This window comes from Haplochromis burtoni, unplaced genomic scaffold (genome assembly GCF_018398535.1).
Source record: "Haplochromis burtoni strain Fernald_Lab_line unplaced genomic scaffold, NCSU_Asbu1 Contig_575, whole genome shotgun sequence".
NCBI lineage: Eukaryota > Metazoa > Chordata > Actinopteri > Cichliformes > Cichlidae > Haplochromis > Haplochromis burtoni.
Window position 1 is genome coordinate 114,098 of NW_024582936.1, and position 16,173 is coordinate 130,270.

The 16,173-nt window shown below is 41.6% G+C and overlaps 1 protein-coding gene across 1 annotated transcript in view; it reads left to right on the forward strand.

The window, feature by feature from the left end:
* zgc:77375 (haloacid dehalogenase-like hydrolase domain-containing 5) overlaps positions 1 to 15,704 on the forward strand; it is a 23,972-nt gene extending 8,268 nt beyond the window's left edge. Inside the window, exon 10 of the mRNA XM_005948151.2 lies at positions 15,335 to 15,704. Coding sequence (XP_005948213.1) covers positions 15,335 to 15,523 — 189 coding nt within the window. The 3' untranslated portion in view covers positions 15,524 to 15,704. The remainder of the gene's footprint in view (positions 1 to 15,334) is intronic.
* The last annotated feature ends 469 nt before the right edge of the window (positions 15,705 to 16,173 follow it).

Here is a 16,173-nt window from a genome sequence, read left to right on the forward strand (position 1 = left end):
GTTATATAAAAAACGTCTGAGGCCTTGGCTGCATTTTTAGGTAAAGATAACTTTGTTGTTTGCAAAACTTGTGCATAATTTTTAGAAATGTACAATTTCTATTTGCATTTCAAGTTATGAAAATGATTCGTTAAACATGTTTGTGGGTTTTACAGTTTTTTCTACTCGGATTTTGAATTTTTTGTCTGAATTTAGATCAACTGTGCTAATATAGTATACCAAAATGAAAAAATAACTCAAATTTCAGATATTTGAGGTTGTGCTGAAAATAATGATACCAAACAAGGCAAGAAAAACACATTTTAAAGGTGAAATATAGAGGTAAAATCAAAAGTAGTCAAAAACAGCCAATTATACCCTGGACAGGGCCGTGCAGAGACGTTTAAAGGGGCGGGTGCTCAAGCCCCTTCCACCCCCTCCCCCCTCTGCACGTGCCTGACCCTGGACCCCAGAGGGTTAAGAGAACCAAGGTTACACCGTAACCGTACGTTCAGCAGGACCCCCGTGTTTAATGCCTGAGAAATGGGAACTCTCCGAGTGGTTTCCACCAAAGTTTAACCCAAATATTACCATTATTATAAAATGTTTTAATGCTTTTTTGAAGTACTGACCAAAATGTAGTCCAAAACATCGATTAAGAATTTGTGGTTTACAGAATCAAAGGCTTCAAATATATCAATAAAGAACATAAACCTGTTTTCAGTTCTGATCCGTCACATCCAGAATCAACCTGACTTTGGTACTTACATGTGTTCCTTGCATAAAGACTGACGGTCATCTCTAAATCCAAACACGACTTCAGTCTTTCTGCTACAATATCAGATTGTAATTTCACGTTATTGTTAATCAGCGCCCTCTGAACTGTGTGAAATCTTTTTTTAAAGAACAAATATCCGTCAAACATGCTGTGAAACATGTCTGAACCTTTCTGTGGTGCCTGTTTTATTTACAGCCACATTAGAGACAGGCATGTTTACATTCAGCTCTCCTAAATAAAAGCTGTGTTTTATTGTGTTATGTTGTTTTTGTGGAAAGTACAAGTTACAGTGATTTAATGATGTTTAAAATGATTGATGATGAATCATCTTATAAATCAGGACACACTGTTCTCTCCGACAGGCTTCCTGAAGGATTAAAAGCGTTTCTATAGGTAACACTGGTCCTGTATTTACTTGGTATCCGACCAATAACAAAATTTGCAGTATTGACACACACGTGTGGATACTTCTTTAACACGCTATGGGTAGCCCGGCCATGCCCCACAGCTTGCATATAAAACCTCTGTGCAGAAGTGAAACCAGCGATTGTTTGATGTCCACTTGGTAGTGCATGTGTGTGCTTAGTGAGCTCCAACCCTGCTTTGCTGCCAAAAGGCACAAAAGCACCTATCTGTACAGGTGCAATATGTAACGGAGTGGAGAGACTGTCACCCAGAGAACCAAGGTTACAGTGTAACCACACAGTTTGTTGGCCTTCACACCAAACTGCAGAACACGAATCTTCATATTTACAAGATCATCTTGTCTTTCCTACGGAGCACAGAGAGATTATCAACAACATTCAAACTCGATAAGACTGAGTTTAAATGAAACAAACACGTCTCTAAGCTCCACAGCTCTACATTTACAGATTCAAAGACTAATAGACATCTCATGTTATTATAAAAGCTTTACTCTGACCCATGAATGTAGAAAGTTATTAGTACTTCTGTATGTCTGGAATGTTTGTGGATGAAGCATGTATCTGTGATCTGCTCCTCGCAGCTTTCGGTGGCTGACCGTGACAGGCTGCCAGTGAGAGCAGAAGCCTGTCTGTGTCTGTACTCGGACACAAATGGAGATAAAGCTGCTCTCTTTCTGTCATTCTCCCCTCAGGATACGTGATGATATCTGCCAAAAAATATCAAAATAAAAACACAATTCAAAGATTTCTAAACTTTATTCAACACACTGACGATCAGCTGCTGCAGGACTTTTTCCAACGAAACAACCAATCAGAGTAGGAGAGAGTGTGTCCCTCCAGGCAATCTAATTTAGCACCAGCTCTGATTAAAGGCAGAGGAGTATGTTGATGAGAACCAGGTGCAGGTTTCCCGTTGTGAAGGTCAGAGGTCAGAGCCCTCCTGCTGCAGCAGCAGGTCCACAGCAGCCTCCACGTCCTCCACCATGTGACTCGGCTCCATCAGGTCAGGCTCCGGTACCAGGTCTCTGTGACCGTGAAACACAGTCTCCATGATGCTGCTATTCTGGTCACTAGGCAGTGGGAAACGGGGATTGTAGACACCTGTGCACACCTGAGGACAGGTACATGGGAAGATAAGCATTTTTGCACTCTTTATTATTTTGAACTCAGATGTCCTCAGATGTGCTTTTATTTTGAAGGACTAAATCGCTGATGCTCAAAATCAAAATTAGGCTTACTAGCCCTGATTTACTGACTTGGTGTTGGCTCTCTCTGCAATACAGTATCACTTCCTGTTCCTGTTACAGTTCACAGATGTTTTTGTTTAGCCTGTTTAGTTTTAGATAATGACTTATCTTATGGTGTGATCGTCACATGCTTTATCCAAAGAGCACTCTCTGTTGATTCACCCACTAATTATAGTCACAGTATTCACTCACTGTCTTTAGGGATTCACTAACTTAGCTTAGCTTAGCTACGCTTAGCTTGCAGCCGAGTCGCTAGCAGCAGGGCCTCTTCACCTGTTCATCCTGCACTTTCCTGCTCCTTGTGTCAGACATTTAATCACTCCTTGGCCTCCTTTACTAATAACAATACATGTCATAAATGTAGCCTGTTTAAAGCTCTGGAAGCCAGGATTACTGAATTGGGGAGGTGGGAAGTAACCAGGTAATTATACATCGTTACTGTGCTGAAGTAGAAATTTCAAGTGTATGTATCTGAGTATTTCATTTTTGACGATTTCCTACAGTTTGCTCCTCATGTTTTCATTACTTTAGGTTCAATGATATAATTTATAGTGTTTATACTTGGAAGTTAAAGCAGGGTGGAGTGAGTGCAGATGTGCTCATAGTAATCCTTCCCACTTTAACCTATGACTGTACTCATTTTTTTGTCCAGATGTGGAGGTAAAGTCACCCTCTACAATGTAGGCAACCAAAAAAATAATTATTATTTTATAATAATAATAATCATATTGATAATGCACAAAGCTCTGTTTATATACAAATAGGTGGTAGAATTGTTGTTCAAGGAACTGCTTTTTATTTTCTTACTTTGAGTACATTTCAGAGCCCGTACTTTTCAGTTTTACTTAAGTAAAGAAGTTGATTCAATACTTTTTTTTTTTTTTTTTTTTTATAACAATAAGTTTATTCCTTATTGAATACATGGCTTTTTTTTTTGACACTTTTTATTTGTTTAGGAACATTTTTATGCAACAAGATAAAAGAAAAAAGAAAAAAAACAGAAACAGTATGAGGTCATGGGAAGATAACATACACCTGTACATACATCTGCACATCCACACATACATACGTCAACAAGTCTGCATTACTAATTCTATGCATTAAAGGGTGCTGCCACAAGCTGTAAAGTCCAGCCATTTTCTCCACCGTCTCCTTCCCAAATCTCCCTGCAGTCGCAGAGTGAAAGTCATACATCCATCAATTTGACGTCTTCCACTATAGAGGTAAAAAGTGTTACAGTGGGAGGTCTCTACAGAGAGGTTTTGTTATGGCCTTCTTCGCAGAAGCCAAGAGAACTTTCAGAAGGTAAACATCATCTGCAACTAAATCGTCTGTAAAATATCCCAGATACAATGAGGTAAATGTACAAGACACGTGGAATCCCAACACCTCTGTAATTATCTTTATAACTTCCGTCCAGAAGGGTCGTATGAGTGGGCAGGACCAGAATATATGACCGTAATCAGCCATGACTTCCCCACAATTCCTCCAGCAAAACGCAGGTGTAGCACTGAATTTAGACTTCTGTTTAGGCGTTATGAAATAGCGTATAATGTTCTTCCAGCAGAAGTCCCGCCACATGTTGGAGTTAGTCGTGGTAAACTGTGTCTCCCAGATCCGTGCCCACCCATCTTCTGTAATCACAATGTCCATTTCTTTTTCCCATTTCTGCTTTATGTAAATCGTTGAGTGCCCTTTGAGCTTAGTCAGACATTTATACAGTTTACTTATCAAGGCTCTGTTACTCCCAGAGTCATAAGCATCAATGAAAATATTAACAATCGAGAAGTCTCCACGGACACAGCTCTTCAGTCTTTTGCCAATATAGTCACGGAGTTGCAAGTATCGAAAAAAGTCTTGTTTCCCGAGATCGTAAGTCTTGCATAGGGTATCAAAAGCCATAATTTTAGATTTTACAATAACCAAACACCCAGCAGTGATTCCATGCCACACCCATTGTTTAAATCTACTATCGTGGGAAGCAGGTAGAAAATCAGGGTCATACGCTGGCCACCTCAGAAGTTTTATCTCTTCCTGGAGTTGCGCCTGCTTGACCACTCCCCTCCATATTTTTAATGTAAAAGTGACCCAGTGGCTGGGCGTCAAGGTATCGTCCAAATCAGAAGCCGCGTGACCAAGTCTAGACTGGATTGGCGTGTCTGAGAGAGACATCTCAATAGTCTTCCACCTCGCACAAAAAGATGGATTACACCAACACACCAAGGACCTCAGCTGAGCAGATAAGTAGTAATTCCTTAATGAAGGTAGAGCCAAGCCCCCTTTGTCTTTCGGCAACTGCAAAGTAGAGAACTTCACCCTTGGTCTTTTGTTAAGCCAAATGAATCTCGAAATCTGCTTATTCCATTCCCTGAATTGCTTCTCTGGAATTTGAATAGGTAAAGCAAGAAAAAGATAGAGTAGTTTGGGGAGAATATTCATTTTAATTATCTGTATCCTGTTGCCAAGGTCGAGAGGGAGCAAGGCCCAAATGTTGAGATCGCTATATATTTCTCTATTAATACGACTGTAATTAATATCTACAGTTGTGTCAGATCTCTAGGCAGAAACACTCCCAAATATTTGATAGCAGTTGCCTCCCAATTAAACTTGAATTTTGCCAGTAGTGTCTGGTCCGGAGAAAAATTAAATGACAGAACTTGAGTTTTTTTGACATTAAGGACATACCCTGAATACAGGCCATATGTTTCCAACATCCCCATTAACACTGGTATACCTGAGCTGGGATCCATGATTGTCACCAAGACATCATCTGCGTATAAACACACCTTGTACTCGTCCCCTCCTATTACAATCCCTTTCAACGATGTTTCCTGACGTATAGCCTGGGCTAGAGGTTCGATAAACAAGTTGAAGAGGTAGGGGCTTGCTGGACACCCCTGTCTACATCCTCGTTCTAAAAAAATAGTATCGGAGAGGCTACCGTTAATTTTTATTCTGGCAGTAGGGAGAGAATAAAGAGCTTGGAAACATCTTATAAACTCGCTACAGAAACCAAATCTTTTCATCACTAGGAAGAGGAAGTCCCAATTCACTGAATCATATGCTTTTTCAGCATCTAAGCTAAGAATAATTGAGCTTTTTTTCTTATTATTAATGTGTTCGATGATGTGTAAAGCTCGTCTAATATTATCGTGGGTTTGTCTATTTTTCAAGAAACCCGTTTGGTCTTCATCAATCAAAGAAGGCATTACAGCATCCATTCTTCGCACCAAAATAGTTGTGTATAGTTTATAGTCTGAGTTCAGGACACTTATCGGCCTATAAGATTTGCAGTTTAGTCTATCCTGTCCCCCCTTTGGCAAAACAGATATGAAGGCCTCCTTCCAAGAGGGAGGTACCAGACCTCCTTTCAAAATGTAGTTAAAACTAGTTTCCAACAGGGGAAGAAGGCTTTCCCTCATGGTTTTGTACCATTCGGCAGGGAGCCCGTCGGTACCTGGTGATTTATTGGATTTAAGGCTGGAGATAGCTTTAATTATTTCTTCCCGAGATATTAAGGACGTTAACTTACTATTTGCTTCTCGACCAATCGTAGGCAGGTCTAAGGAATTCAAAAAGTCAGTCATCTTATTTACATCACCCTGAGTAGATTGACTATATAAGGATTTGTAATATTTTCAAACGCTTTTTGAATTTTATCCAGGTCAGTTACAACATTGTTACCAACCGGGTCTCTAATCTTATAAATATTATTTTCAGCTTGCTGTTTTCTAATCCGCCACGCCAACTGCTTCGCCGCCTTAGGCCCCGCCTCATAATACCTCTGTTTCATGAACCTTATGTTTTTCTCTACTTCTTCGCTCAATATCTTATCTATCTCCTGCTTAATCTGTCTGATCTGGTGGGTTACTGTAGTATTTTTATCCTTTAGACCTGACTGTTCCAAGGCCATTAATCTATTCTGCAGTTGTAACAATTCTTGTGACTTTTTCTTTTTAATCATGGTCGACCACGCAATTATTTTTCCTCTGAGGACAGCTTTGGCTGCATCCCATACAATACTGTGATTTGTCTCTCCATTATCATTGTCCTGCAGGTACAAGTTAAGATCGGCTGTCATTTGTTTCACAAAAGCGGGGTCATTTAACATACCGGTATTTAGTCTCCACAAAGTTGTCTTCCGTGTCCCGTCCAAATGTAACGTTATATAAATTCCACTGTGGTCAGAGACATCTCTTGGACCTATTCTGCAATCTTTTATCCTGTGTAAATCCCTATTAAACATAAAACAGTAATCTATCCTCGAATACACTGAGTGTCGAGCAGAGTAAAAAGTGAATCCTGACGCTGACCCATGGATAGATCGCCACACGTCAATAAGCCCTAATTCCGTTAACATTCCTTTAACCCGTTTCCCTCCAGACGTGCTTTTCCTGTCCCTATTATTTGAGTCTAATCTGGGATTTAACAGTAAATTAAAATCTCCTGCACAAATAAGAGTTCCCACCGTTTCCTTAGAGATCAAATCAAATATCTTCTTAAAGAAGCTTGCGTTGCTTCCTGGGGGTGCATAGACATTTAATAGTGTGACCGTCTTATTCTCTATTCTACCTTTTACTAAAACAAACCGACCTTCCTTATCACTTATAGTAGATATATGTTCAAATTTTATTTTATTTGAGATAAGGATAGCTACTCCTCGTTTTTTCCCGGCCCTATACGATGAATAGAATGTATGTCTGAAACCCATCTTTTTTAATTTCTCATGTTCTGCATTATCTAGATGAGTTTCTTGCCAATATGCCAAGTCTACTGTCTCCTTTTTCAATTTGGCAATTAATTTGCTTCTTTTAATAGGGCTATTCAGGCCATTTACATTTAGTGACAGCATTTTATAGAAATTATAAGCCATCAAGTGGATATGTGGAATACAACATAATCAACCCAGACCTCAGAACATCACAACCAGAACTCACTGAACAGCAAACACACAAAACATTAACAGGAGCTTCCAATACAAAGGATATAACAGTATCCTTTGACATTGAGGGGACTGGCCACAGGGTGGGGCCCCTCATCCGACAAGAGGGGAGTGACCGACAAAAAAGCCAAAAAAGGGCAAAAAATAAACGAAACAGTCTCTTATCGCTACTAGACATAACGTGGTGGTTCTCTAACCATGTCCGTAGGCACCAACCTAAAGAAATATGAATTCTGAAGGATACGAAAGTCAGTGTTCCTGCGGTTAGATTATCAAAACTCTACCGCCAGCTATCTCACCGTTGTCCCGCCATCAGCTGTTCATTCGTCTGCTGGCACTTTTTCTTGCTCCCTCCGGAATGCTTGGAGTTTTTCCCGCACGTGCTGCTGGAAGCCGCCCCCGCAGTGTGCTGTCTGCGTTTCCCAAGGAAGTAGCTGCTTTATCGTGTCCTCTGTCATCCTGTTGGTTTGGTTCCCCAAGGTGATCTTACCCACGGCTATTCCCCGCTTTCTTAAATCCTCGGCAGCTTGGCTCGCGGTATTATATAGGACATTGCCTGACGCATAAAACACTCGCATCTTACTTAGTGGTGTCTGGAAACGGATCCCGTTGTCCTTCAAAGCCTTCTTAACTGGGATATATTCCCGTCTCCTTTTCTGCACTTCCAGGGAGTAGTCATGATCGAAATACACCCGTTTGTTTTGGATATGTACCCCTTTGTTCCACGCCGTGCGGAGAATCTCTTCTTTAACAGAGAACCGGAGGAAGCGCACTATTATTGAGCGTGGTGGGGCGTTCGGGGGTGGTTTCGGTCCCAACGCGCGGTGTGCGCGCTCAATGCCGAGAGCACGGTCCGGGCCGAAATCTTCGCCTAGGTGTTCTTTGATCAGATTTTCAACAAAGGTAGTCACCGACGAGCCCTCCGAGTTTTCCGGTACGCCGTAGATCCGGATGTTCTTGCGCCTAGCGCGGCCCTCCATATCGGACACCTTTTCCTGAAGCGCCCGTTGATTTTCCAACAGCTGCACAAGTGTATCCCTAACACCAATGTCCCAGCGTTCCGAGTCAGCCATGTTGTCCTCGACGTGCTTTAGCCGACCGGTCATCTCCTCCACCTGATCCGCCATCTCGTGTAATCTTTGATTCAATTCCTTAGAGAGTTCGGCCATTTGCTTCTTTACATCCTCCCGAAATTCCGTACCGAATGCTTTGAAGTCACTCTTCAATTCGGTTCGCAATGTAGCCATTTCGGCCACCAGTACGCTACTCACAGCATCCCGAAGCCAACCCAGACCTTCACCTCGGTCGCCATCTTGTCCCGATGCGAGGCTTGCCTCACTAGCCGCGGCGTCCTTCTCCATTTCACAGTCAAGAATGTTTCGTAGCCCGTATCCTCCCTTTTTAGATTTATCCCCACTCATTCTTGAGTCGAAAAATGGCAATGTAGCCCTAATACAGCTCTCGAGTCCGGGGAAACACACGGTTGGTGCCGGAGGTCACTCTCTATGCGGCCATGCGGTGCTACGAGCCACCGGAAGTCATGTATTTTGCTCGAGCCAGTTCTGCTAATTGGAGACTCGGCTTCGCACCCTTCATTCACCCGTAGCTAGCCAGGCCCCTGTAGCTGGTGCAGCCGAAGATAGCGTAGGCCCCGCTAGCTGTTCCCCGGCAGACCCCAAGCAGCTGGGGAAAGAGGGCGGCTGGGTACGGTGAGGAGGAAGCATAGTCCTAAACAGAAGCCCCAGGTACACCACCAACCCGTTCATGTGTCTAACCGTTTTTCCCCACTCGGCGACACACCCGCCGGGGGTCAAACTCTGGTAATTGGTGATTCTGTTCTCAGACATGTGAAGCTAGAGACACCGGCAACCATAGTCAATTGTCTTCCAGGGGCCAGAGCAGGCGACATTGAAGGAAATTTAAAACTGCTGGCTAAGGGTAAACGTAAATTCAGTAAAATCATAATTCACGTCGGCAGTAATGACACCCGGTTACGCCAATCGGAGGTCACTAAAATCAATATTGAATCGGTGTGTAACTTTCAAGACTTTTAATTCATTTGAAAGCCTGATGCTTAGCCTTGTCCACCCAGCTGTAAAACTCAGAAACCAGTCTTATTGACGGTTCTCTGTTAAAGAAGAGATTCTCCGCACGGCGTGGAACAAAGGGGTACATATCCAAAACAAACGGGTGTATTTCGATCATGACTACTCCCTGGAAGTGCAGAAAAGGAGACGGGAATATATCCCAGTTAAGAAGGCTTTGAAGGACAGCGGGATCCGCTTCCAGACACCACTAAGTAAGATGTGAGTGTTTTATGCGTCAGGCAATGTCCTATATAATACCGCGACCCAAGCTGCCAAGGATTTAAGAAAGCGGGGAATAGCCGTGGGTAAGATCACCTTGGGGAACCAAACCAACAGGATGACAGAGGACACGATAAAGCACCTACTTCCTTGGGAAACGCAGACAGCACACTGCGGGGGCGGCTTCCAGCAGCACGTGCGGGAAAAACTCCAAGCATTCCGGAGGGAGCAAGAAAAAGTGCCAGCAGACGAGTGAGCAGCTGATGGCGGGACAACGGTGAGATAGCTGGCGGTAGAGTTTTGATAATCTAACCGCGGGAACACTGACTTTCGTATCCTTCAGAATTCATATTTCTTTAGGTTGGTGCCTATGGGCATGGTTAGAGAACCACCACGTTATTTCTAGTAGCGATAAGAGACTGTTTTGCTTATTCTTTGCCCTTTTTTGGCTTTTTTTGTCGGTCACTCCCCTCTTGTCGGATGAGGAGCCCCACCTTGTGGCCAGCCCCCTCAATGTCAAAGGACACTCTTATATCCTTTGTATTGGAAGCTCTTGTTAATGTTTGGTGTGTTTGCTGTTCAGTGAGTTCTGGTTGTGATGTTCTGAGGTCTGGGTTGATTATGTTGCATTCCACATATCCACTTGATGGCTTATAATTTCTATAAAATGCTGTCACTAAATGTAAATGGCCTGAATAGCCCTATTAAAAGAAGCAAATTAATTGCCAAATTGAAAAAGGAGACAGTAGATTTGGCATATTGGCAAGAAACTCATCTAGACAATGCAGAACATGAGAAATTAAAAAAGATGGGTTTCAGACATACATTCTATTCATCGTATAGGGCCGGGAAAAAACGAGGAGTAGCTATCCTTATCTCAAATAAAATAAAATTTGAACATATATCTAATATAAGTGATAAGGAAGGTCGGTTTGTTTTAGTAAAAGGTAGAATAGAGAATAAGACGGTCACACTATTAAATGTCTATGCACCCCCAGGAAGCAACGCAAGCTTCTTTAAGAAGATATTTGATTTGATCTCTAAGGAAACGGTGGGAACTCTTATTTGTGCAGGAGATTTTAATTTACTGTTAAATCCCAGATTAGACTCAAATAATAGGGACAGGAAAAGCACGTCTGGAGGGAAACGGGTTAAAGGAATGTTAACGGAATTAGGGCTTATTGACGTGTGGCGATCTATCCATGGGTCAGCGTCAGGATTCACTTTTTACTCTGCTCGACACTCAGTGTATTCGAGGATAGATTACTGTTTTATGTTTAATAGGGATTTACACAGGATAAAAGATTGCAGAATAGGTCCAAGAGATGTCTCTGACCACAGTGGAATTTATATAACGTTACATTTGGACGGGACACGGAAGACAACTTTGTGGAGACTAAATACCGGTATGTTAAATGACCCCGCTTTTGTGAAACAAATGACAGCCGATCTTAACTTGTACCTGCAGGACAATGATAATGGAGAGACAAATCACAGTATTGTATGGGATGCAGCCAAAGCTGTCCTCAGAGGAAAAATAATTGCGTGGTCGACCATGATTAAAAAGAAAAAGTCACAAGAATTGTTACAACTGCAGGATAGATTAATGGCCTTGGAACAGTCAGGTCTAAAGGATAAAAATACTACAGTAACCCACCAGATCAGACAGATTAAGCAGGAGATAGATAAGATATTGAGCGAAGAAGTAGAGAAAAACATAAGATTTATGAAACAAAGGTATTATGAGGCAGGGCCTAAGGCGGCGAAGCAGTTAGCGTGGCGGATTAGAAAACAGCAAGCTGAAAATAATATTTATAAGCTTAGAGACCCGGTTGGTAACAATATTGTAACTGACCTGGATAAAATTCAAAAAGCGTTTGAAATGTATTACAAATCCTTATATAGTCAATCTACTCAGGGTGATGTAAATAAGATGACTGACTTTTTGAATTCCTTAGACCTGCCTACGATTGGTCGAGAGGCAAATAATAAGTTAACGTCCTTAATATCTCGGGAAGAAATAATTAAAGCTATTTCTTTTAAAGCCTTAAATCCAATAAATCACCAGGTACCGACGGGCTCCCTGCCGAATGGTACAAAACCATGAGGGAAAGCCTTCTTCCCCTGTTGGAAACTAGTTTTAACTATATTTTGAAAGGAGGTCTGGTACCTCCTTCTTGGAAGGAGGCCTTCATATCTGTTTTGCCAAAGGGGGGACAGAATAGACTAAACTGCAAATCTTATAGGCCGATAAGTGTCCTGAACTCAGATTATAAACTATACACAACTATTTTGGTGCGAAGAATGGATGCTGTAATGCCTACTTTGATTGATGAAGACCAAACGGGTTTCTTGAAAAATAGACAAACCCACGATAATATTAGGCGAGCTTTACACATCATCGAACACATTAATAATAAGAAAACAAGCTGTTATTCTTAGCTTAGATGCTGAAAAAGCATATGGTTCAGTGAATTGGGACTCCCTCTTCCTAGTGATGAAAAGATTTGGTTTCTGTAGCGAGTTTATAAGATGTTTCCAAGCTCTTTATTCTCTCCCTACTGCCAGAATAAAAACTAACGGTAGCCTGTCCGATACTATTTTTCTAGAACGAGGATGTAGACAGGGGTGTCCAGCAAGCCCCTACCTCTTCAACTTGTTTATCGAACCTCTAGCCCAGGCTGTACGTCAGGAAACATCGTTGAAAGGGATTGTAATAGGAGGGGACGAGTACAAGGTGTGTTTATACGCAGACGATTTCTTGGTGACAATCACGGATCCCAGCTCAGGTATACCAGTGTTAATGGGGATGTTGGACACATATGGCCTGTATTCAGGGTATGTCCTTAATGTCAAAAAAACTCAAGTTCTGTCATTTAATTTTTCTCCGGACCAGACACTATTGTCAAAATTCAAGTTTAATTGGGAGGCAACTGCTATCAAATATTTGGGAGTGTTTCTGCCTAGAGATCTGACACAACTGTACGATATTAATTACAGTCGTATTAATAGAGAAATATATAGCGATCTCAACATTTGGGCCTTCCTCCCTCTCGACCTTGGCAACAGGATACAGATAATTAAAATGAGTATTCTTCCCAAACTACTCTATCTTTTTCTTGCTTTACCTATTCAAATTCCAGAGAAGCAATTCAGGGAATGGAATAAGCAGATTTCGAGATTCATTTGGCTTAACAAAAGACCAAGGGTGAAGTTCTCTACTTTGCAGTTGCCGAAAGAAAAAGGGGGCTTGGCTCTACCTTCATTAAGGAATTACTACTTATCTGCTCAGCTGAGGTCCTTGGTGTGTTGGTGTAATCCATCTTTTTGTGCGAGGTGGAAGACGATTGAGATGTCTCTCTTGGACACGCCAGTCCAGTCTAGACTTGGTCACGCAGCTTCTGATTTGGACGATACCTTGACGCCCAGCCACTGGGTCACTTTTACATTAAAAATATGGAGGGGAGTGGTCAAGCAGGCGCAACTCCAGGAAGAGATAAAACTTCTGAGGTGGCCAGCGTATGACCGTGATTTTTTACCTGCTTCCCACGATAGCAGATTTAAACCATGGGTGTGGCATGGAATCACTGCTGGGTGTTCGGTTATTGTAGAATCTAAAATTATGGCTTTTGATACCCTATGCAAGACTTACGATCTCAAGAAACAAGACTTTTTTCGATACTTGCAACTCCGTGACTATATTGGCAAAAGACTAAAGAGCTGTGTCCGTGGAGACTTCTCGATTGTTAATATTTTCATTGATGCTTATGACTCTGGGAGTAACAGAGCCTTGATAAGTAAATTGTACAAATGTATGACTAAGCTCAAAGGGAACTCAACGATTTACATAAAGCAGAAATGGACATTGTGATTACAGAAGATGGGTGGGCACGGATCTGGGAGACACAGTTCACCACAACTAACTCCAACATGTGGCGGGACTTGTGCTGGAAGAACATTATACGCTATTTCATAACGCCTAAACAGAAGTCTAAATTCAGTGCTGCACCTGCGTTTTGCTGGAGGAATTGTGGGGAAGACGTGGCTGATTACGGTCATATATTCTGGTCCTGCCCACTCATACGACCCTTCTGGACAGAAGTTGTAAAGATAATTACAGAGGTGTTGGGATTCCACGTGTCTTGTACATTTACCTCATTGTATCTGGGATATTTTACAGACGATTTAGCTGCAGATGATGTTTATCTTCTGAAAGTTCTCTTGGCTTCTGCGAAGAAGGCCATAACAAAATGTAGAGACCCTCCCACTGTAACACTTTTTACCTCTATAGTGGAAGACGTCAAATTGATGGAGTGTATGACTTTCACTCTGCGACTGCAGGGAGATTTGGGAAGGAGACGGTGGAGAAAATGGCTGGACTTTACAGCTTGTGGCAGCACCCTTTAATGCATAGAATTAGTAATGCAGACTTGCTGACGTATGAATGTGTGGATCTGCAGATGTATGTACGGACGTATGTTATCTTCCCATGACCTCATACTGTTTCTGTTTTTTCTTTTTCTTTTTTATTTTATCTTGTTGCATAAAAATGTTCCTAAACAAATAAAAAGTGTCAAAAAAAAAAGTACAGACATTCTTTATTTAAGTAGAAGTACAGGCACTTTTGTTTAAAAAAAAAAAAAAAAAAAAAGTATTGAATCAACTTCTTTACTTAAGTAAAACTGAAAAGTACGGGCTCTGAAATGTACTCAAAGTAAGAAAATAAAAAGCAGTTCCTTGAACAACAATTCTACCACCTATTTGTATATAAACAGAGCTTTGTGCATTATCAATATGATTATTATTATTATAAAATAATAATTATTTTTTTGGTTGCCTACATTGTAGAGGGTGACTTTACCTCCACATCTGGACAAAAAAATGAGTACAGTCATAGGTTAAAGTGGGAAGGATTACTATGAGCACATCTGCACTCACTCCACCCTGCTTTAACTTCCAAGTATAAACACTATAAATTATATCATTGAACCTAAAGTAATGAAAACATGAGGAGCAAACTGTAGGAAATCGTCAAAAATGAAATACTCAGATACATACACTTGAAATTTCTACTTCAGCACAGTAACGATGTATAATTACCTGGTTACTTCCCACCTCCCCAATTCAGTAATCCTGGCTTCCAGAGCTTTAAACAGGCTACATTTATGACATGTATTGTTATTAGTAAAGGAGGCCAAGGAGTGATTAAATGTCTGACACAAGGAGCAGGAAAGTGCAGGATGAACAGGTGAAGAGGCCCTGCTGCTAGCGACTCGGCTGCAAGCTAAGCGTAGCTAAGCTAAGCTAAGTTAGTGAATCCCTAAAGACAGTGAGTGAATACTGTGACTATAATTAGTGGGTGAATCAACAGAGAGTGCTCTTTGGATAAAGCATGTGACGATCACACCATAAGATAAGTCATTATCTAAAACTAAACAGGCTAAACAAAAACATCTGTGAACTGTAACAGGAACAGGAAGTGATACTGTATTGCAGAGAGAGCCAACACCAAGTCAGTAAATCAGGGCTAGTAAGCCTAATTTTGATTTTGAGCATCAGCGATTTAGTCCTTCAAAATAAAAGCACATCTGAGGACATCTGAGTTCAAAATAATAAAGAGTGCAAAAATGCTTATCTTCCCATGTACCTGTCCTCAGGTGTGCACAGGTGTCTACAATCCCCGTTTCCCACTGCCTAGTGACCAGAATAGCAGCATCATGGAGACTGTGTTTCACGGTCACAGAGACCTGGTACCGGAGCCTGACCTGATGGAGCCGAGTCACATGGTGGAGGACGTGGAGGCTGCTGTGGACCTGCTGCTGCAGCAGGAGGGCTCTGACCTCTGACCTTCACAACGGGAAACCTGCACCTGGTTCTCATCAACATACTCCTCTGCCTTTAATCAGAGCTGGTGCTAAATTAGATTGCCTGGAGGGACACACTCTCTCCTACTCTGATTGGTTGTTTCGTTGGAAAAAGTCCTGCAGCAGCTGATCGTCAGTGTGTTGAATAAAGTTTAGAAATCTTTGAATTGTGTTTTTATTTTGATATTTTTTGGCAGATATCATCACGTATCCTGAGGGGAGAATGACAGAAAGAGAGCAGCTTTATCTCCATTTGTGTCCGAGTACAGACACAGACAGGCTTCTGCTCTCACTGGCAGCCTGTCACGGTCAGCCACCGAAAGCTGCGAGGAGCAGATCACAGATACATGCTTCATCCACAAACATTCCAGACATACAGAAGTACTAATAACTTTCTACATTCATGGGTCAGAGTAAAGCTTTTATAATAACATGAGATGTCTATTAGTCTTTGAATCTGTAAATGTAGAGCTGTGGAGCTTAGAGACGTGTTTGTTTCATTTAAACTCAGTCTTATCGAGTTTGAATGTTGTTGATAATCTCTCTGTGCTCCGTAGGAAAGACAAGATGATCTTGTAAATATGAAGATTCGTGTTCTGCAGTTTGGTGTGAAGGCCAACAAACTGTGTGGT